The 24329-nt window shown below is 33.3% G+C and overlaps 1 protein-coding gene across 1 annotated transcript; it reads right to left on the bottom strand.

Moving 5' to 3' along the window:
• Nucleotides 1-804: 804 nt before the first annotated feature.
• On the bottom strand, nucleotides 805-3009 carry LOC115982092 (calmodulin-like protein 8). Its single transcript, XM_031104607.1, has 4 exons — nucleotides 2789-3009; nucleotides 1859-2016; nucleotides 1613-1693; nucleotides 805-998 (listed from the first exon to the last, which is right to left on the bottom strand). Exons 1-4 carry the CDS (start codon nucleotides 2862-2864, stop codon nucleotides 864-866), a joined length of 450 nt encoding a protein of 149 aa, XP_030960467.1. The 5' UTR covers nucleotides 2865-3009; the 3' UTR covers nucleotides 805-863.
• Between the last annotated feature and the right edge of the window lie 21320 nt (nucleotides 3010-24329).

The raw sequence follows: 24329 nt of genomic DNA on the forward strand, positions 1-24329 counted from the left end.
ATCCTAAACATTAGAGAGTAAAATTCAAACACCTCTAAAATTTAGGGGATAAAGTCCAAATTCTAAAACTTCATAGTCTAAAATCCAAACACCCTCAAACTTTAGAGTGTAATTTATAATTTACCTTTTTGTTTATAATTTTTTGAAATGATATAACATGTGCATGGGATAGAAAATATAAGTTTGAGATTTTTGGAGTAGAAAATATTGCAGCATGTGCATGGGGCAGAGAATGTAGCATGTGAGGATGAACTGTTTTGGTCTTTGTTCTTGATAAAGTTGCCCTCTTGCTTTCAAAAGAAAATCTTATTTTAACAGGAGAATTAATATTTCAAAGATAATTTACGCTAGGAAGAATCCTGCAATAGGCCAAATCAATTGGAGGGTAATTTACATTCTAGTGATTTTTTTCTAGGGACAGTAAGGAAAATTAATGAGTCAAATTGAGTGAGCTGTAAGCCTTTAGTGCCGCCAATTAGTTGAAATCATACTAAGAACTTGGTGTATTTAAAACTAGAGTATGATTCATCCTATATTCTTTACACTATATTTACATATATAACATAATGAAAAAGAGAGATTCATTTAAAATAATTCACTTTGGCATCTAAAATAATTCCATATTTCCTGGCCATCTATCAAAATCCAATGTTGGTGATGACTAGAACTCTTCGATCATTTAAGTATTCTTTTGAGTGTATAGTTACACATGCAACCCATTATCATTCAATACAATAAGACATGTAGAGATATTCTGTATATTTTTATTAATTTGTTCATTGTACTTACAAAATAAGTCGAAGATATTAATAAAAAAAATAATTTAAAAAAAAAAAAAACTCAAACTAGAGATGCACATATAATCAAGCGGCCAACATCATTCTAACAAATTCCTCATAATTAACTAGACCATCGCCGTCCAAATCAGCTTCTTTGATCATTTGCTCCACCTCTTCATCTGTCAATCTTTCTCCTAGATTCATCATTACATGCCTCAACTGCAATTACATGCGGAAAAAGAAAATGTCAGTAGGAGCACTACAAGAAAAAGAAGACATTTCATGTGTCATGTCCACCGCTACGACTAATATTCTTTGCAATGATAAATAAATTAAATACCATATTTATTTGGTGGAGCAATCACTTTGGTTGAATCTTCAAACAAAATTTATATGATAACACAAATTTAGGTGAGAAGCTCCAATGCAATATTATTTCCAATAAATCATTATGATATTTGATTTTGAATGAACAGAAAGAGCTTTTTGATATTAAAAAAAAAAAAAAAAAAATCAAATTTTTATCTCCATAAGTTTCTTTTAGAAATCTCGATTGAATTTTTTTGTCACAACATTGTTAAATTAAAACGCTATCTTTTCTTGTCTTGTTTGATAGATTCATTAATAAAATCTCAAAAAGGGAAATAAAAATTAATGTCATTTTTAGTGTAGGAAGAAAATAATTGAATGAGAAGCATATAAGCTTATGAGTGCATGCATGGCCTCGATCGTTAGGTGATAGTGACATTTTGAATGCCTTTTTTTTGGTTGAAAATTTGACATTGAGACTTTCAGACATGGTAAAGGAAGATAATGGGGGCAAAGTATTCAACCTCAGTTGGTGATATGTAACCATCTTGGTCCTTGTCAAACACTTTGAAGGCTTCTTTCAATTCTTCTTCTGCTTCATTTTCCTGTAATTACAAAACAAAAATAAATAAAAAACGTACAGTTTCCATCAGTACTTTTCTTTTCTTTTCTTTTCTTTTTTTTTTATTGAAAGAAAGGAACACAAGACTGGGAAAAAGATGTTTGGAAAGATTAAAATGTTGTTAAGTGATTTTTCTTTGTTACTTTACCTTCATTTTCCTTGCCATGAGATTCAAGAACTCCCCAAATTCTATGGTTCCATTACCATCAACATCCACTTCATTGATCATGCTTTTCAATTCTTCCTCTGTAGGATTTTGATCCAATGATCTGATTGCAATGGCCAATTCTTCAATGGTGATGCAGCCTACCGTTTCATGAATAGAGTACATAGTATGAGAAAAGATACATAAATTCTGTTTTCTTTCTTCAAGTTTTAAGAATATAGAGAGTAGAGGACCTAATGAGAGTTTTCGACCTTTTTCTTAAGTTTTCTTTTAAATGAAAGAAGTTAATGACCTACAAGCTACAACAACAATAAAGGGAGTAATTGTGTCAAAAGAGTTAACATATTAGGCAACATTTGAACTAGGCCAGGTGTAGTTCTTGGTCAAATTCTCTTGATTCTATTTCCAGTTACACACACATGCCATATCAATAGTAAGACAAATTAACAACTCAAAGAAACAGTCGGAAAAATTAATAATTGGAAACTTTTAATCGCCAACTACATCAAGTTTATATATATATATATATATATATATATATATATAAATTAATAATAATTCTAACATGCTCAATTTTTACCACTATATAATTAATAAATACTATTATCTAATGTGTATGGTACGGGGGATTATACACACTTGAAGGAATAATTACTTGGTCAAATCTGGACACCCAAAATCAGCCCAAAAAGAAAAATAAATAAATAAAAACACCTATTAATCTTGTGCTCTAGTGCTAATGTTTAGTTTTTATTAAGAGACCCCAGACTATTACTTCTCAACAAACTAAAACAAAAAGCATAAAACTGAAGTAATAAGATCATATTTCCTAGTAGGAAAACATCAGCTGGGTTCAAAGCCCACTGGTGCCAAGAAAATCTAGAGAGAGAGAGAGAGAGAGAGAAGGCATACCATCTCCATCCTTGTCGAAGAGACAAAAAGCTTCTTGAAACTCAGCAATCTGTTCTTCAGTCAGAACATCTCCCATAATTGATTTTTATCTATGGATTTGATCAAAGACTAAGCTTTGCTCTTTACACTTTAAACCCACAAGCAAGCTGGCTCGTACACACTGAGAATACTTTGAAATGCGGATGCCTATAGCTTGACCACATAAACACACATACAGAGAGAAAGAGAGTACTCGGGAATAAAGGCATGACCTGCACAAAACTACTTAAAGAGTCTCCTTCGAGGTTGGTAAAATTTAATTGTCCATTCATTACGTTAGAATTTGAGAACGACATGGACAGTCAAAGGTCTTATTTCTTTAGTCAAACATGCTTAAATTGAAAATTTGCTAGAGCAAATTTCTTGATATTTGTTCAAAAAGGTAATGTACGGGGAAGAATTGAAAATGGTACTGAACTTTTTTGAGTTCATATTTATTTTATCTGCATTAATACTAATCATTATGACTTTTAATTCATCTTTATATAAATACGGTAAAATTTAGATATATAGCATTCCATGACGATTGTTCTATACTATCACACTAAAACATTAACTTTTTTAAACATAATTAAATTTTAAATTTCTTATTCAACAACAAAACATTTTAACACTTAAATTATAAAAAATCCATTATGATGCTGTGTTTGGTTAGAAGGAAATTGATTTTTGAATAAAAAAAAAAAATTTGCATTTATGGGTGTTTGGAGTGATGGAAAATGTTGGTTAACAGGGAATTATTTTCCAATTGACTATAAAATAAAGGCATTTATGGTAGAAATTAATATACACTTTTATTTTCTACCTCATCCAAAACTTCTTAACCGAACCACCACCACTCACCCCTCACTATCTGTCACCCAACCACCACCCTCACCATGATCCCCAATTATGATTTTTTTAATCTAAAATTTTTATTTTTTTTGTTACATATAAGCTTGGAAAATGAGAAAATGTGAAAAAAAAAAAAAAATGTTTTCCATAGCATTTTCAAAAATACAACCAAACATTTTAAAATAATTTCATTTTCAAAAAACATTTTCACTTGAAAATATTATACATTCTACAAACCTAAAACAGAAGACTAATCATTTTATTGAATTTTCTTAATTTTATACATAGTGGAAAAGGTCGTCCATATATATAAGTACGGAACTTACAATTTTGTCCATGCATATTGTCGTCGGCTGTCACGTAGTCTAACCGTGTATAGATCTGAGCATGACCCACCTTTGAAGATTTGTTGTGGCTGTGCTTGTTATTTTCCCCTATTTTATATATATATATTTCTCTTTTCCCTTTAGTATGTTCGAAAATCGAAATAAAATAAAACGAATAATAGAAAGGGTCATGAAGAAAGTTTGTACGCGTGAAGTCTACGGTTTTGTAGAACCTTCATATAAGACCAAGTACAAACTACGCTGTAGCACAAATTATAAAAGTATATAAACATTACGAACATTATTCAATGCCAAGAAAAAGAAACGAGCAATTTCAACACTCAACAGTACAAAGAGTATTTGTTTAGTCCTAAATTTTGGATTATGTCAGTAGTTAAAGGGCTTGTGAGACCCACTGACAATAAATGTTCCACGAAGACCAGTTCTCTTCCGGCCGAAAAGGCATATGAAAATAAGGATAAAATTTATGTACAGTATTTTAAGTGTTGTTCTTTAAATTTTCTTTTTAAGATTTAGTCATATGACTATTTAATTAAAAAATACACTTCTATCTCATGAGTAAAAATCCACATGACAAAACCTTAAAAGGTGAATCTAAGGAACAATACCTAAGTATTGTATCTAAATATTGTACTTAAGTCTTACTCTAAAAAATAATAGGATTGTGTAAATCAAATATTTTGCAAGGAAGTTTGCTTAATGCTGAAGCAAAATATTTTCACCTAGCTAATTGGTTCAATATGAATGCCCTTTAAAAAAAATACCCTTTGATTTGTTGTATTTATTTCATTTCCTTTTGAAGCTAATGCTTCTGCTGTTATGCAAATATAACTACTTCTTCTTCTTCTTCTTCTGCTGTTATGCCAAATATGTCTCTTAATTTAGGGCCATATAGTTAGACAAAATGTCAAGTGGTCTATGGGAAATGGGCTATGGGTCTGATATCATCTTCACTACATGGTACTGGCCTTTAGCTCTTCTCTTCTCTTCTCTTCTCTACACAACATAAGCCACCATGACTAGACCAATTGCTTTCATTACGTGGTTTGGGCCTTGTGCCCTTGCTTACACTAATTGGGTTTATAATACCCATAACAAGTCTGGGCTTTACGACACATTATTTCTCTACACGTTACGACCCACAATTACTGTGAGCTGTAAGGCAAATGACATTACATTTATAAGGATTGGGCCATAGGGTGAAAGATTATTCAAGTTTCCAGCGCATCACATTTGCAAGTCAAACAAGATAATGGGCTTCCAACTACACAAGGTCCAGCCCACAAGCACAGAAAAGCATGTCCGGCTCGTCATCAAGCTTGTTGAAAAATTCTTTAGAAACAAGGATTATATAAAATGTTAAATCTTATTACACTCACTTTTTAAATAATCTATGTTTTTTTAAACATGATTTCAATTTATGTGACTGTGTACACACTACTGTGAACGTGTATTAACTACTAATAATAAGTGTATAATAATTATTACTCTATTTAAAAATTGGTGAAGTGTAGAAGCAATTCGGTCAAGCTTAAACTTGAAGAACACATGGTTTTGTTTTGTTTTTTTTTTTTTTTTTTTTTTTTTTTTTTTTTTTTTTTTTTTTTTTTTTTTTTTACCCTATAAATAACACACATATATTAGTATGTCTATGACCTGTTAAATCATATTAAATAGTATGTATATAACATGATTTAACATGTATTATTTTATATTTAAAAAATGTTAAGTTAGTTTTGACATAACTCAAAATATTTTTTTTTCCATCAATTATAAACTGTACACTATCTCTAAATCATGTGTATTAATTCTTCAAAAAATTGGGTTAACATTTTTTATTAAATAAATTAGAGATTACACAATTTCTCCTTACTTATAGTTTTACAAATTACGAAACATATAAATATTTCTTAGTTTAATGCAATTTAAAATAATAAACAACATTACACATCTAGACATATAGAAGTCAATATAACAAAATATTACAATAATTAGAATGAAATCCATATTTGGAAAGAAGAAGTGCAATAAAGATCTCTAACTTGTAACCACTAAAACTTCAATTGTCCTTTCATCTAAAAACAGAAAATAAAAACAAAATGTCTCTATATCTTAAAAAAAAAAAAAGAAAAAAAAAAAAAGAAGGTTTTTGAATAAAGAAAAGCATGAGATGTTTGTATCTTTTTTTACAAATATATTCCTTGAATACACCTTGATTTTATGAGCTATGCATGACATAAAAATAATAACAGTAAAAATTGCATTAGTCATTTACATAATGTAGGATTTATAAAAAAATTTAAAAAAAAAAAAATATATATATATATATATATATATATATATATATATATATATATAGCAGGCCATTAGCTAAATTTTGTATATCATATCTAATCTTTTAAGAAAACGTTGGACACAAATAAGGGAATATTGAAATTTGACATAGGTGGACCTATCAGAAATTAAAATTTAAAATAAAAAAAATAATAATAAAAAATAAAAAATTAGAAGAGTTCAAATAATAGCTCAATGGTAGTGACACCATCTATCGTGCTCGGTAGTTGAAACCGTAACTTCACTCTTGTCCACTATCTCTCTATCCCAAAAAATTAAATTACCATTATACGTAAGCCTTTTCTGTGTTGTGTTAAGAAATGCATTGTCTATGGGGCTATATTTGGAAGTTTAACTCCTACAGTATCTCTTCCTCACCAAGGTGAGGATATATAAATCCCTCAAGATGTTGGAAATCCGTTTTAACATGACTGGTGTGTTATCAAGTTTAAGCATTTCACACTTACAATGTCCCATAAATTCGGTGCGTAGAGAGCACAATTGTCGGTACTTGGCACCATCGTGCATCAATTTGTAACTAAAACGATCGCATTCATAGGCCAGAGAGGCTCTTTGCTTAAACAAATTGAACTAGTTGGACAGCTTTGTCACCATTCCTCTTAGTTTTTTTTTTTTTTTTTTTTGGTTTTGAGGTTGGTTTGTGAGCTACAAGTACTCCAATGAACTTATAAGAAAACTATTTATCGTGCAAAACAAGAGGATCTTGAAAGTTGAAACTTGAAGCATTCTTTTGCTAAGAACATTAAAATGGGATTTCAACAAGGACAAACTACGTCACTGGTATTCTTTGCAATGATTGCCTGTGTGATGTTTCCATGTGGTGCTTATTCCATTGCAATGATGATTGAGGCCCTGACTGATATCAAGCACACAAAAGAAGGCAGAGAACCAAAGTATCCCAAGGCAATGCGCATGGCTATTGCTTTTGGTTTGAGCACTGTTGTTTCATTTTTCATTGTTGTTGTGTCATGTATCAGTCTTTTTCATGAAATTTCGGGTTCAACTACGTCAAGTTCTAGTGCAATGCCAGAGGATGACTGTTGCCCATCTGTGCCTAGCTAGCTGCGTGGTGAGTCTTTTTAACAATGACAGGAAATGTAGTTTATGTTCAGAAAATTCTTTTCTTGTAGCTTTGAAGGTCATTTTATTTGCAAACAGTATATAGGTTATGTTTACGGTTTCTGTAGTTCTGTTTTGAGGATTGTTGAGCTCTCTCTCTCTCTCTCTCTCTCTCAAAATTTCTATCAATCTTTTTTGTTTTTTTTTTTTTAATTTGTTAGTTACACAACGAGGAGAAAGTGATTTAAACCTTGGTCGTCTCTGTTGAAAAATATCGAATATTTATGTATCTATATTATATGTATTGTAAGGAGTATTTCTATGTGTATTACATGTGTAGAAAATTGTGATGTTTTTCTAAAGAAAAATTGCGATGCAGCATAAGAATTGACAAAGTCTTAATCATCTGTTACGTTAATACTAATCAAAATTTACCCAAAAAAAAACTATAATTACCATGGGACTTGATAGTGTTTAGAATTATATATGACGTACACATCATCCTATGTGATATGTCACATTCTAATGTAAATATGAGTGCACACAAATGCATGATAAATCATGGGTTCGCCACTCCATGTGCGTGAGTGAATAATAAATATGTGAAAGTTATTGTCATAAGTTACAATGTTACTGTATACTTGAACAAAACATTAAACATGAATAAAATTTACAAAAAGAAAAAAGCATAACCTTATTAGTTATTAACATGTAACATGGCAAATCTTATCATTGAACTTGGCATAAACACAAACTTTTGCGGCCTTGTTACAGTTTAAATTAATTTAAAAAAAAAATAATAATAATAAAGAATGTTTGGAAACCATGAAATTACTACTGAATGCCACATTTTTTTTTTTTAATTTAAAAAATCTGAAGATCTCAAGGTATTGTATACATCGTACATATATGCAAACCTTGAACAGATCTCTTGACATAAACATTTAAAATTAAATTTATGGAGCAAACTTGTTCTCGTGTGGCTGAGCGGGCATTGGGTCATAGAGCAATTTGATCCAATTCATAACTGGTGAATATTATTCCTATAATTGATGTTCACCATTTACCATGGGCTTTTGTTATCACCTTAAACTTTGTCTCCACCTCGTGCATCTAAGGATCTAGTCGCCTCTATGGCTTTTAATTCGTGGTTTATTCAATTTGCAAAAAAAAAAAAAAAAAAAAATGAAAGTTTCTTGGCTTTGTCTTTCATGGGTCTGTGAGTTTGAAGGTCCAGGTCAAGTTCATTGAGGGTGCCATGACCGGATGATGTGAAGTTGAAGTATGGATGTTGGTAACGGAGAATGAATCTGACCAGTGTCGGAAAATTAAGATTGTTTCGTTACAATTTTACAGGATAACATGAAATGTATTTGGTTCAATACTAATTGCCGAGTGGGCTTTCTACTTGTTTATTAGGCATTTTTAATTGACATGTCTTATTTTCATTGGGCCATCTCATACATATTGCAGGAATTGCATGTTAAGCAATTGCATGTGGTCTGCTCTGCTGAAAAATGTTTCCACGCAGCCACGCCCACTCTTTTTTTTTTTGGTTATACACATTAGCAAAAAAAACAAACTAAAGTTTGTAGAGTGATCAATTGTGTTTAGTTTTGAAACTTTAGGAAATAATAACACTTGATCAGTTGAAACTTGATGGACTAAAAACATTGAGTAGATAAATTTCAAGAATGGATTCTGCCATTTCGCCAATTCAGACTAAATAATGAGCTAATGAATCCCCTTCTTTTTGCCATTGTACTTCCCAATCAAATTCGTCATAACACTCATCAATAATGTAGTTTTGCCATTAATTTATACTTATATTTCAAAACACAAATTTTTTTTTCCAAATTATAGTATTGGATCTTGAAGTTTACCAAATGAGTGCTTTTAGTCTCATAAGTTTCAAATTAACTTGTTCTAAAGTTTTACAAATGAGCCCTATTATTCATTTTGTTAATTATTGTTGGTCTCTTTCTATGTGTTTAATGAAGCAAATGACTTAACATTTTTTAAGTGACATGACTATACTTTTAATATATATATATATATATATATATATATATATATATATCTCGCTATTGACATGTCAAAAAACACTTAACCATTTTGATTAGATCCAAAAATAACAATGCCCAAAGAAGCCCGTCATCACATAAAACAAGTCAATGGTAAAACAAAGCTTCAACATAACTGCGTAGCATCACGAGTTGTATAAGAAAACTCTTGGCAAGTTTAGAAAAGTATAGTTAAAATTTCAGGTTTACTTTTCACATCTCCAGCCACTTATGTAGAATTACCAACCATTAAAAGAAGAGGAGTTCAAACTTTTGATTAGTTTCCGATAAAACCAAAGAAAAAGAGAACGAGCTAGACACTTAAAACACCTCAAGCTGATTTGCTTTTAACTCAGTAAAGCTGGAGGTCTCTGCTTCCTCTTCTTTTCAATTAACAATAAATTAAAAACTCTAAAACGTTTATTATTTATAAATTTTCTCGGCAACCAAGCAAAACTATAACCTTTTGTGAAGATGGACATATATAATTGAGATTTGTTAGGTACAATTTCGTTTGGTTTTGATTTGGGGATGAAGGTCACGTGTTTATTAATGTATCATTAAAGATATGAAAATGGTTTTTAATATTAAAATATTGTCACATCGTTTAAGAAATATTATATTATTACTCTATTAGCCACATTGGAAATGTCACTAAAAGTAGCTAACTGAATGACTAAAAGGGTTCATTTTTAAAACATCAAAGATCCATAATGCTCTTTTAATTTGAAATTTCAAGACCAGAAGCACACACTTGGTAAACTTTAGGAACCAAACTTCTATTTTAGGGTTTTTTATTTTTATTTTTTATTTATAAGAATTCAAATCTTATCTTTCTCTATATTCCTACTTATCCATCTTAATATTTCTAATTTGATTCACCAAATTCAATGTGGTGATTCTAAAAAAATAAAATAAAACTATGGTATAATCTTAATTATGATTATTTACCATATATAAGACGAATAAATATCACCCTTAAAAAAAAAAAAAAAAAAAAGGTGAATCAATATAGTAAACTAGTCAGCAACATGTGCAATTAATGCCTCATTTTATATGAAAAATGATTTTTCCTTTCTTTTATTATGTATATATAAATATGAAATTAGATAATTGTAGTACTTATTAATACATTTATTTTGATTGGGACTATATATTGAATATTAAATATGAAATTTGATTTCTAATTACTATGATGCTTATTAATTAGTATCTTTATGGTTGTGCTTTTTATACGGAAGTATAAATATATGATTATGGAAGTTATTCATAGGTATTTATTCTCAAAAAAAAAAAAAAGGTATTTATTAGCTTATAAATTAATAGATATTTTTAATGATTTTATTTTTATATGGAATTATTTATAAAATTATGGCTATTATTGATAAATATTTATTATGGTAGTAATTGTATATGAAATGATCTATTTTATCACTTTTTAAAAAAGATATTGTGGTAAGATTTTAATTGAGCATTTAAATAAATAGTGTTAGGGCACCACATTTTCACAACAAAGTTTAGGTGGCAATTCTTATCAAATACAAATCCTATATACCACATTTTGTATTCCACTTTATATTTTACCAATCACAATTTGTCATTTTTTTTTCTATTTTGAACTTTGGCAATTTTGTAAAGAAAGTTAAATAAATACATGACAAATTATGATTTGTAGAACATAAAGTGTAAAGATTAAATTCTATAAGGATGGTGTGTAAAAACCATGTTTTATACCATCCAATAAGTAATTGTCAAATCAACATTTTACTTAAAATTCAATATATCGTATCACACCTAATAATATTTCAATAAATTCCCAATTTGGTTGGATTTATATGTGGGTATTAGAATTGATTGAGTGTGATTGTGTTTATTTTTAAATATGTGATAAGCTGATGTGGCATGTCAAGATTGAAGGGGTAAAACGGTTTTACAACACGTCCTTATAGAATTTAATCTCTAAAGTGTAACACAAAAAATATTACAGAGAAATTGTATTCGTTCTTATCTAGGTCCACCATTGACAACAGTTTTTATTTACCATTAATAGCTAGCCACTTATACTTTTTTATAAAAATTTTGTGATAATATTATGCCTATAGCTTTATCCCATTTAAATATAGAACATAAGTTAAATAAAATTATATATATATATATAGATATATATATATATATCTCTAACTAAATGCTATCTCATTAATTTTACTAAATTCCATTTGATGGTGAAATTATTTAATGCACCTAGTAGACTACATATTCTTTACTCTAACATAAAGGTGAGCCTCACATGTGTAGGTTTGGCAAATGAGATTTCACATTTATATATGATGAAAGCTCAAAAATGTGTTGAAAACACAAGAGCTGTTTAGACCCCCGAAATAAAGTTACGGCTCAATAGATTTTACACTAACTTAATTCTAAGTGCGAAATAGTGTAAATACGAGCAGATAAACAAACAAGCTACTCTAACACATATTCAAATAATCACAGTAGTAAAATGAATGTAAAAGAGTAGGGAAGAAGAATGCAAACACAGATAACATGCCGATATGTTATCGAAGAGGAAACCAAAGAATTCGGCAAAAAACCTCTCCGCCGCCTTCCAAGCGGAAATTGATCAACTAGACAATCAATTGGGATACATGGGTTAGCAAGAGACCCTCCACGCCTAATCTACCCGCTGTACCTAAGCCCTCCAAGCTCCTACTCCAACAAGGCTTCTTGGAACCATATCTTGTCTAGCTCTCCGGATCCCGCAACAAGCTCCATGTTGCATTCGTCAACCTTGGCATCTTCCAATGCTTCCCAGCAACACCAAAAACACTCACTACACTCTGAAAAGGTGTGGATTGTGTTTGGGTACAAATCTCCTCTCAAGGTATGATAATGGGAGAGGGAAGGAGAAGAGGCTACAATGAATTCTCACTAAGGATGAGTAGCTCTCTCTCAAAAAGATGGGAGTGTGTGGTTCAGTAAACCTATCTAGGGTTTTTCTCTTTGAATGGCCTCTCTTATATTTGTGGGTAATGAGGATATATATAGTACGGGTGAAGGGTAATGAATTCACTCATAAAAATCCTCCAGTCTGAATGTTTCGTGACTGTCTCGCAGGAAGGCCTTACCCGCAAGACACTCGCGAAAACGACAGCCTGGCACGACTCTTCAGCTTCCAGTCATGTGCTTCTCACATGCTCTTTTGCGGCTTAGCTTCTCGTGAAATCCACTGATTATTCATTTAAGCTTGAGTCTTTACCAACTTAATACTAAACCCAATACAATAAAATCCCACAAAATACAAGGAACAAAATTAGAGCAATTACAACACTTTTTGTCATGGAATAAAGCCAACATAAAACATAGTTGTAAATCACAACTTTACAATCTCCCCGTTTGGTTATTCCGTGACAAAACACCCTATAATAGACTCCAGACTTGAACATGAGTTTGGGAATAATGGCAAAACTCACTCACACCTAAATCTAGAAGCTATGTAGCACTTGGAACATATATACCTATAACATGAAACACTTGCACAAAACACATTAGACCCTCAAGGTAAATCAAGTGATAAAAGGACAAGTATAATGTAACAAATAAAATGCGATCAAGTAAACATGTTGTGAAACATATAAACAACTTGATCAAACACATGATAGTCATATGGAAATGACCACAATGATCATATAGTAAAGCAAATGATCATCCGAACATGCAATCAATAAAGCACAATAGCATAAGTATAAATGCATGTCCAACACTCGACCAATGCAAAATACATGAAGTATATGCATCTAGGAACAAGATCCTACTAGGGCACGAGAGAAAGATAAACCAAAACAAAACAAGGAAAATGTCTTCTCCCCCTTAGTATATGCATCTCCCATATAGCTTTCTCCCCCTACGAATGTCCACGAGGTAGAATTACTCCCCCTAAGAGTGTGCACATCAATCATATAGAAATGACGATACAAACCTGTATACTCTCCGGTATACTCTCCCCATTTTTGTCACGAATAGACAAAACAATCAACAGGAATGAGGGAAAGAAAAGAAGATATGAGAAAGGGTATGATGCATGAGGGGTGCAAGATGAATGAGAAAATGAAGCTCAAACATAAGAGAAAAACATTAAAAAAATGCTACAAAGCATAAAGAACATGACATGCTAAGGATGATGGAACATGATGTAAACCTAGGAATGACAAAGACACAAGAACATGTTAAGTGCTAAAACGTCTAAAAAGACTTAACTAGCATGAGAGAAGTGCAAAACATATCAAGTGTTAGAGTGTTTGCAACAAAGGTGTATCTAGTGTGCATGTGAGATGCATGACTAATGCATGAATAAGCACTTACGGGGCAAAGTGTATAAAACACACCACCAATGATTAAAACATGATAAACATGAATAATTATGGTGATCCCCAAAGTTTGGTACTCATCAAAGTCCAAAACAGCGAGAAAATGTCATTTGGGCATTTTATCAAACACTTAGAGTGCACACACTACACATGTATGATAAACAATGCAAGAACATATGAAAATCTTGCCTTAATACATGTTATTTTTTCCACAAGGGGCCAACATCCAAAGCAAATTATCATTTAAAACAAAGCCCAATAAAAAAGATTGACAAAAAATAAGTTTTCCAACTCCCATTTGAGAAAATCCCAACCATGAACATAAAACCCCCAAAAACATAATCTAAGGATCAAAATCAATGAAAAGTGTTAAAGATTACCTTAGAGATGTTAATGGAATGAAAAACACTTGAATTTAGTTGGGTTTTGATGTAGAAACATTAAAATAGAGGTTCGGGAGAAGATGGGAGACGTTTAAAACAAATGACCCACGAAATGACCTTTAAAAAGCTGATCTGGAAATTTTCGCTGGTATCTCACTGGTTAGCTTCCCGCGAAAATTTCGCTAGTATCTCACTGGTATCTCGCTGGTATTTCGCTGGTAAGCCTTACTCACAAAACAACCACGAAACAGTTGTGAAACTCTCTGTGTAAAGCTGAAAAACTTGAGAATTGGACCATTTAACTCCCAGCTGAGCTTACACGTGAAATGGATCACGAAAACACCTAGAAAACATGTTTTTTACACAAAAAAAAAAAAAAAAAAAAAAATTTGAAAAAGTTGGAAAAACATGGGTGATACAAATCACTTCCAAAAGCAAACAAAAAGAACAAAAATATTTTTGGTTTGATCCATATATGATTGAGCACACACACATCACATTTGAACATGTACAACCACACAAATGAAATAGGCATTCGTTGAACATTAAACTTGTGTGTTGTGTGTGTGGATCAAGTGTGGAATAGTCCTTAGACTAGAGTGAAGTTTCAATGATCAATTCAATCAAATCATACACAACAGATACGAAATCAAGTAGTCTATCTCAATTATAGAAATGAGCATATATGACCTCCCACAAGAGAATGATTACAAAAATTAGAAGCTTTTTATTTGGCTTCTACATAATTTATGACATTTGATCCTTTTTGGATAATACATCTCTTTTTGAGATCGATGCTTGAAATTTTTTATATTTCAACATTATGATTTAGCCTTTGGCTTTTTGAGCACCATACATTTCAATTTAAAGGTCGCTTTCCCTTTTTCCTAATCAAATACTAGTATGTGCAATAGACTTTTGCAGCTCATAATCTCTTTTTCATTTTGAGATTTACATTTGGTAAGCTCTATTTGCAAAAACATAAAGATAAAAGTGGGAAGATATATAGGCACAAGTTTATGCAAGTATCAAGACAAACAAGACTATTGACTAATCATTCATGACAAACTTGAAGATCTATTTACAACAATCACACCTAGATTTCAAGATTTCTCCCACAAATATATATGTGCATACATAACAAGCTAAGCTCGTAAATGTACTACGCCATTAGTACGAAGGTACTAGGCCAAACTCACATGTGAAAAGTGCTCAAACATATACGATCAAACTTTTTAAATTTTTCTCTTTTTATGTGATTTTGGATTTTTTCACACACAAAACAAAAACATAAAAGTAAGATCAAAACAATGCATATAAAGAGATGCATGATGCACAAATGCATGATAATGAAGCATCTAATGCATGAAGGATCCTACAAAGATCGAAAGAATTAGATCAAGGACCAAAAAAGCAAAAGCTCATCCATAGGAACCCTTCCTCATCCAAACAAAATGATTGTTTGGAATGAGTGTCTCATGAGAAGTGAGACGAGGGTTGGAAGAATGTGAACCAGAAATGCACATAGATAAGGAGGTATGAACATCAAAAACTTTTTACAACAACTTACCATTTTCCCCCAAAACCGATTTTGCTTTCATAGCACACCTTCCAAACAATTCAAGTTTCTCTTTTTTTTTTTTTATTCTTTTAAGAGCTTGAAACTTAGAGCAATGTGGTCTAAGATGACCAAAGGCACCACAATGGTGACAAACAATGGGTTTAGGTCCACTAGGCCATTTAGGAAGGGATCTAGCAACATGAGTTTGTTCTCTCTTTAACTTGGGGCATTGGGGTCTCATGTGACCGATCACACCACAATGGTGGCAAGTAGGAACAAACTTAGATCCACTCAATTCCCTAGGATGGGACCTAAATAAAGGCTTAGGCTTAAGAGCCTTTCTCTCCACCTTTTGATTCTTTTTATGTGGAGGAATGTACAACAATTTGTCCTTTGAGGCAGAACACACAATAGGCACAAAATTGGATACAACAACATGATTGCAACAGATATTATCATCATTTTTGTCAACAGGTTCAGCAATCAAACACTTGGCATGCATCTTAAGAGATTCATTTTCAGATTTAAGATCATCAAACAAGTTTGTTAGACAAAACAAGTTTAACATCCAAGTCCCTGTTTAAACATTCAAACTCTTTCAACTTTTCAAGAGAAATTTCAGCAAGATTCTTATATTTCTCAACCAATTTGTTGGATTCATTGAGCTTAGCAATCAAATCATCCTTTTCACAAACTAACTTGCTCAAATTCTTTTGAAACTTCTTAGCTCCTTTCTTCAAGAGTTTGTCAACAACACCCATAGATTCAAGTAACATGTCACCACAATTATGAGGATTAATAATCATAGAGGAATTTTCACAAACACATGGCATGTTACAATCAACAATATCCATAGAAGCATACAAAACATTATCCATGGCAAAACACATATGGTGTCAAGGATCACACTTAGATAATAAAACCAAAACAAACGTACCTGCTCTAATACTAATTGAAAGCTCAAAAATGTGTTGAAAACACAAGAACTGTTTAGACCCCCAAAATAAAGTTTCGGCTTGATAGATTTTACACTAACTTAATTCTAAGTGCGGAATAGTGTAAATGCGAGCAGATAAACAAATAAGCTACTTTAACACATATTCAAATAGTCACAACAGTAAAATGAATGTAAAAGAGTAGGGAAGAAGAATGCAAACACAGATAACACGGTGTTATCGAAGAGGAAACTGAAGAACTCGGCGAAAAACCTCTTCACCGCTCTCCAAGCGGAAATCGATCCACTAGACAATCAGTTAGGATACATGGGTTAGCAAGAGACCTTCCAAGCCTAATCTACCCGCTGTACCTAAGCCCTCCAAGCTCCTACTCCAATAAGACTTCTCGGAACCGTGTCTTGTCTGGCTCTCCGGATCCCAAAACAAGCTCCATGTTACATTCGCCAACCTTGGCATCTTCCAATGCTTCCCAACAATACCAAAAACACTCACTACACTCTGAAAAGGTGTGGATTGTGTTGGGGTACAAATCTCCTCTCAATGTATGATAATGGGAGAGGGAAGGAGAAGAGGCTACAATGAATTCTCACTAAGGATGAGTAGCTCTCTCTCAAAAATATGGGTGTGCATGTTATAGAAAACCTATCTAGGGTTTTTCTCTCTGAATGGTCTCTCTTACATTTGTGGGTAATGAGGGTATATATAGTATGGGTGAAGAGTAAGGAATTCGCACATAAAAATCCTCTAGGCAGAATGTTTCGCGACTATCTTGCGGGAAGGCCTTACCCGCGAGACACTAGTGAAAACGATAGCTTGGCATAACTCTTCAGCTTCCATTCATGTGCTCCTCACATGCTCTTTCGCGGCTTAGCTTCTCCCGAAATCCACTGATTCTTCATTTAAGCTTAAGTCTTCACCAACTTAATACTAAACCCAATACAATAAAATCCCACAAAATACAAGGAACAAAATTAGAGCAATTACAACACTTTTTGTCATGGAATAAAGTCAATATAAAACATAGTTGTAAATCACAACTTTACCTATGAGAAGAGGATGTAGTTTACGGGATTTACCAAATAATTTCTCTGCCATGATCATCATCGTTATACGTATGTAGCCCTATAAATATGCTCAATGCCAAAGTAAAACCATCGCCAACAAATCCCAATATCAAACATGAGTCTATTCATTGTATTAAATTCTTTGCTACTTCTCTTGCTTATAACGACTTGTGAAGCATTAAGTATACTCCACCAAAAGTTCATATCAAAATCACTAATGATTTGACAAGTGCTATGCCTGTTACAATCCATTGTTCATCCCATGCTGAAGATTTTGGAGCCCATTCAGTTGTTAAACTTACCAACATTCAATTTGATTTCCAACCCATCTCTTTGCTCTCTGAAGATGTCAATTGTAGTATGGAATGGGGAGGACAAACTCACTACTTTGATGTCTACATCGATAAGAGAGGCAAAGACCGAGGCAATAATTGTTGCTCGTGGTTTTTGAAAGAGGCTGGCCCTTGTCTGCCTCTTGGTCCGATTGGTTCTCTATGTTAACCATGGAAGTAATGTTAAAAATAATCAGCATGCCTCATCAAGTATTTCTTTATGATCTTTTTCCTTTATTGAAATAAAGTGCAAATTCACAATATGCACTCCTTGATCTTGAATGTGTTAGAGTTTACTTCCTGAAATGATACAATACTGACAAGAAGATTGGCTGCTATGTTTATTAACTTATGTGGCTTCATCACTATTAGTAAGTTACTGTTTTGTTGGTTCTTGGTATTCAGTTTCTGATTGTATAAATTCCCTTGTATTAGAATAGCAGGCAATAAGGACACAGTTACTTTGTTCTTTCTCTTATTCTCTCCCTAAATCTCCCATCTTCTTATCAGTTGGTATTAGAGTAGGATAATCTTGCGTTCCCTAAATTCCAACGTGGGTGAAATACGAGCTTTCCGCCATTGTCATTGAAAACATAGCTTTCCTGAAACCACCTCAGATCTCCATACCAAAGATCTTCAAGAAATCTATAAAATTAGCATCCATACTCGAACCTTGAATGAAATAAGTCAACAACTGACTACGATCTTGTGGAAGTTGAATACTACAGGAGAAGTTGAACCTAACAACAAAAATTCACGCACCGCTGTAGCTTGAATTTCCATAATTTTTTGGAGAAGAACCACTGCTTGGATTTACAAGGCAAATCGGTACTTCAAGTACTACAAGATACCAAACAAAGAGCAATTACTAATGGCGTCTTTCAATATGAATGGTGAAGCTTTGGTCTGGTTCAAAGAAGGGGTTGACACTGGTGTATTTGTATACGAAAGCACAAGAATCTTGAAGAAGAAACAGAGTCCTAGAGAGAAAGAATTGAAGTTGAAGAAATATTGATTTCAACTGAATGAATGAATCTGTACAATCTCTGTGACTAAATAAAAAAATAGAGCAAAGAAAAATATCCCAAACTACACGGGAACAGTTATAGCACGTGTGTTAGTGAGTTACTCATCATGTGAACACATCCTACTTAAATACATTATAAACTACAGGTAGCTTTAGACACTAAAAGCACAGAACTACAACAAACCTACTGCACTGGTGTCGTTTAGTCTGAAACTTCATTTCTTCGTTTCTTTCTTCTTTTGCTTTATCCCTTTTCTTTCTTTCTGATGTGAGTCACAACTTTGATACTCCCCTCAAGTTGAGAACCTGGATTGTGAATGTTTACAATACTCATCTTGTTAAGTAATGCTTTCAATTGTTGACCACTAAGAGCCTTTGTGAGAAGATCAGCTAGCTGTGAATGAGTAGGAGTGAAAAACAATTTGATGACTTTATCTTGAACCTTATCTCTAACCACGTGACAATCTATTTCTATATGCTTCGTCCTCTCATGAAACACAGGGTTCTCACTAATATATATGGCTGCTTGATTATCATAGAAAAGCATAGCAGGTTTTGGATGAAATACTTCTAAATCCTTTAACAAAGCTAGAATCCAAGTTATTTCACATGTAGTCACTGCCATGGCTCTATACTCTGCCTCAACAGAAGATCTAGAGACTGTAGATTGCTTCTTAGACTTCCATGAAATTAGAGTCTCCTAAGAAAATGCAAAACAAACGGTGGATCTTCTAGTGTCAATACAAGATGCCCAGTTTGCATCTATGTCTGCTTTTAAGTGCAAATCTGACTTGGATGACAAAAGAATACCCTGACCAGGACTTGCTTGAAGGTATTGCAACACTTTATAGGCTGCATCCAAATGAGGTTTTCATGGCTTGGACATAAATCGACTCAGTTTGTGTACCGAGTAAGCAATGTCTGGTCTAGTTATGGTGAGATACAACAATCTCCCTACCAATCTTTTGTAAACACCAGGGTCAGGTAGTAACTCTCCATAAAACTTGCTTAACTTCAAGTTTTGCTCCATAGGAACTCTACTGGGTTTGCATCCTGTCATCCCTACATCTTTAAGTATCTCCAAGGAATATTTCCTTTGGCACAAAGAAATACCTTGTTCTAATCTGCCACTTCAAGACTGAGGAAAAATTTTAGGTTTCCAAGATCCTTCAGCTTGAATTCTTGATCCAAAAACACCTTAAGTTCTTCAACAGCATGAACATCATTGCTGGCAATAAGGATGTCATCAACATACAACAATAAAGCTATAAAAGACTGATTAAACTTCTTGGTAAACAAAGAGTAAACAAAGAGTAATCAAACTTAGATTGTTTGAACCGACATTTCAAAAATGGTAGATGAAAACTTGGAGTACCATTGTCTTGAGGCCTACTTAAGACCATACAATGATTTGTAGAGTTTACATACCAAATACTCCCCTTTGCTGTGAAAACCTTGAGGTAGTTGCATGTAAACTTCCTCATGGAGATCACCATGGAGGAAAGCATTGTTTACATCAAGTTGAACAAGGTGCTAGCCTCTCACAGCAGCAATAGCAAGTAAAGTCTTCATTGAATTCATCATTGCCACAGGAGAGAAGGTTTCTGTGAAGTTTAAACTCTCTTGTTGGGTTAATCCTTTAGCCACAAGCCTTACCTTATACCTCTCCACTGTTCCATCAACCTTATACTTAACTCTATATACCCACTTGCACCCAATTGCCTTCTTGTGAGGAGGTAAGGAAATGATAGTCCATGTCTGATTAGATTCCAATGCTGCAATCTCATCAGCCATAGCATTCTACCGCTTAGGATCTTTGACATCTTCAGAATAAGATTTGGGCTCAAAAATAGCAATGAGAAGGGAACAAAAATGGGCATAAGAGGGTGAAAAACTAGAAGAATCAAGGTAATCAGATAAGGGATATAGAGTACCTGACATGGAGGAAGTGGAACCTGACTTGAAGGCTAGATTGGAAGGATCAAACTGATCATAAACAGCACTACTACATTTATAATCTTGTAAATAAGCAGGAGTTTTACTGATTCTAGTAGATTTCCTCAAAGATGGAATAGAATTAGGAATGGGAGCAAGTGTAGGATCTGTAGAAGTAGTAGGGATAGGAACAAGGGAAGGTGTAGGAGTAGAAATAGAATTGGATAAATCTAAAGCAATGGGAGGTAAATGACGGGAAGGTAAGTCAGAATTAGACAAATTAGATGTAGAGTCAGATTGACTAGGTGGATCAATAATAGAAGTGGTGATAGGATCAACAGGATGAGAAACAGAAGGTAAAGGGTCAGTGTAAAGATCTAGGGAAGGAAAAATGATGGTAGAATGAGGTGAGGAAGAATATGTGGAAGAAATGAAAGGAAAGACAGTCTCATGAAAGAGAACATCCCTAGAAACAAAAATTTTCTTGGTTGCTAAATCAAGCACCTTGAAACCTTTAATCCCATAAGGATTTCCCAGAAAAACACATGGTATAGATCTAGGATCAAATTTAGACCTATTGTGAGACAAAGTAGAGGCAAAACAAAGACAGCCAAACACCTTTAGATGATCATAGGAAGGAATTTTGTTGTAAAGCTTCTCAAAAGGGGTTTTGTTGCCTAAGGTGGAAAAAGGTAATCTGTTAATAATATACATAGCAGTTAAAACACACTCACCCCAAAAGGTAAGAGGCATATTTGATTGAAACTTTAAAGCTCTTGCAATGCTTAATATGTGTTGGTGTTTCCTCTCCACAACTGAATTCTGTTGTAGAGTGGCAACACATGAATGCTGATGTAGAATTCCATGATCAGCATAAAAATATTTTAGAATAAACTCTTGAGCATTGTCAGTCCTAATAGCCTTGATTGTAGAGTTAAATTGTGTGGATATCATGTTGAAAAAGGAAATTAACAAAGGTCTGGTTTTTGATTTAGTTTTCATAAGGTACACCCATGTGGATCTAGTGGCATCATCCACAATGGTAAGAAAATACCTAAAACCATCATGAGTGGACTTAGCAAAAGGACCCCAAACATCACAATGGATAAGATCAAAAGCAATTTTAGAAAAATGATTAAAGAAAGGAAATAGTAAATGTTTCTGTTTTGCAATGGGACAAAGAGTACAATTTTTATTGCTATGAACAGTGCTTACATCAGGAATACAACCACGTAAAGCATGAAGTTTGGCATTTGAAGCATGTCCTAGTCTAAGATGCCAAAGATATGGCTTGGTAATGACAGGAACATCAGAAAAAATTATTAACAAAAGTACCAAAAACAGAATCTAGAATGGAAGATACTGGAGAATCAGATTCGCAAGAAGTTGTTGATAGCAAGTAGAGGTTGTTATGCAGTTTACCCACTCCAATCGTTTTCCAACAAGAAAGGTCCTATATAAAGCACAAATTGGACAAGAAAACAAAACAACAGGACAATCTTTTTGTCAATTAACTCACTGAGATCAAATTGAAAGTGAAAGCAGGAACACATAACACATTTTCAAGGACTAAGCTAGCTGTAACTTGAATAGTGCCAATGTGTGTGACAACAACTCTTTCACCATTAGGTAATTAAACAAAAGATGAGATGGAACTAGTGATTTTAGTGAATAATTTGACAAAATGGACAATATGATCTGTTGCCCCAATGTCAAGAACCCAAGTTTGCTTACCAAAAATTGTTTTGTTGGTTAGATTTGTGGCAAAAATGGAATGTTGCATATTCAAGCAAACAGAATCTTGAAAAGAGGCACAAAGATTACTAGAAATAGCATAATTGGCTGTGGCAATAGCATCATTGGAATTACCAAAAGTGGAAGCATGAGAGTTCAACAGAGAAAGCAACTGTTGGTACTGCTCTGAAGTAAAAGGGAAGGGATTATTTTGATGCACAATCTCAAATTGACCTTGATCATCATCAACCATAACCTTATTAGACTTGGCAATCCTTCCTTGTTGCTTGTAACCTGGAGGAAATCCAACAAGCTTGTAACATTTCTCCTTGATGTGACCAAGCTTTCCACAGTGGTTGTATACAGGTCTTCCTTTGCCAACAATGCCCTTGAAATTCTTGCTATTACTATTCTTTGAAGAAGAACCTTGATTGAAAGCTTGGTTCTTAACAGCAAGTGTAGCTGATCCAACAAAAGGAGTGCCATTAGAGGTTGAAAACCTTTGCCTTTCTTCCTAGATCACCAATGAGAAAGCCTTATCTATTGATGGAACAAGCTCCATCATAAGGATTTGAGTCTTGACTTGTGAATAGCAATCATTGAATCCATTGAGAAACTACATGATTGAATCTTGATGATAAAGATGTGCAATCTTATCATTTACTCCACAAGTGCATTTACCACATGAACAACTTGGCAAAGGCTTGAGATTCAATAATTGATCCCAAGCAGCTTGAAGATCAGTGAAAAAGGTTGTCACTGTAGAATCTTCTTGCATTATAGTGGAGATCTGCTTCTGGAGTTGAGAAATTCTTGGTCCATTGGCTTGTAGGAAGCGATTCTTGAGTGCATTCCACACTACAAGAGCTGTGTCTCTGTAAATGGCACTAGCTTGTGATGTGAGGTGAAATAGAATTCAAGATCCAAGATGAGATCATTGCATTGCACTTTGACCAAGCTTGCTTCTCGAGCGATGTAACTGCCATTGAAGCAATAACAAAGCCATCAACAAAACCAGGTTTACTCTTAGCAGCCAAAGCCATTTTCATCGCTCTAGCCCAAGTTGGGTAATTATCCTTAGTTAAGGGTTGAGCAACGAGGATCGCACCAAGAGATTCACCATGATGCAGAAAGAATGGACTACGAGGATCTTCCATTGGAGAAAGCTCGCGACGTGAAGAAATAGATGAGGTAGTTTCAGTGTTTGACACCACTGACAAAGGCTCAAGCTCTGATACCATATAAGAAAGCACAAGAATCTTGAAGAAGAAACAGAGTGCTAGAGAGAAAGAATTGAAGTTGAAGAAATATTGATTTCAACTGAATGAATGAATCTGTACAATCTTTGTGACTAAATACAAAAACAGAGCAAAGAAAAATATCCCAAACTACACAAGAACAGTTATAGCACGTGTTAGTTAGTTACTCCATGTGTGAACACATCCTACTTAAATACATTATAAACTATAGGTAGCTTTAGAAACTAAAAGC

Source organism: Quercus lobata, chromosome 3 (assembly GCF_001633185.2).
Source record: "Quercus lobata isolate SW786 chromosome 3, ValleyOak3.0 Primary Assembly, whole genome shotgun sequence".
Classification (NCBI taxonomy): Eukaryota; Viridiplantae; Streptophyta; class Magnoliopsida; order Fagales; family Fagaceae; genus Quercus; species Quercus lobata.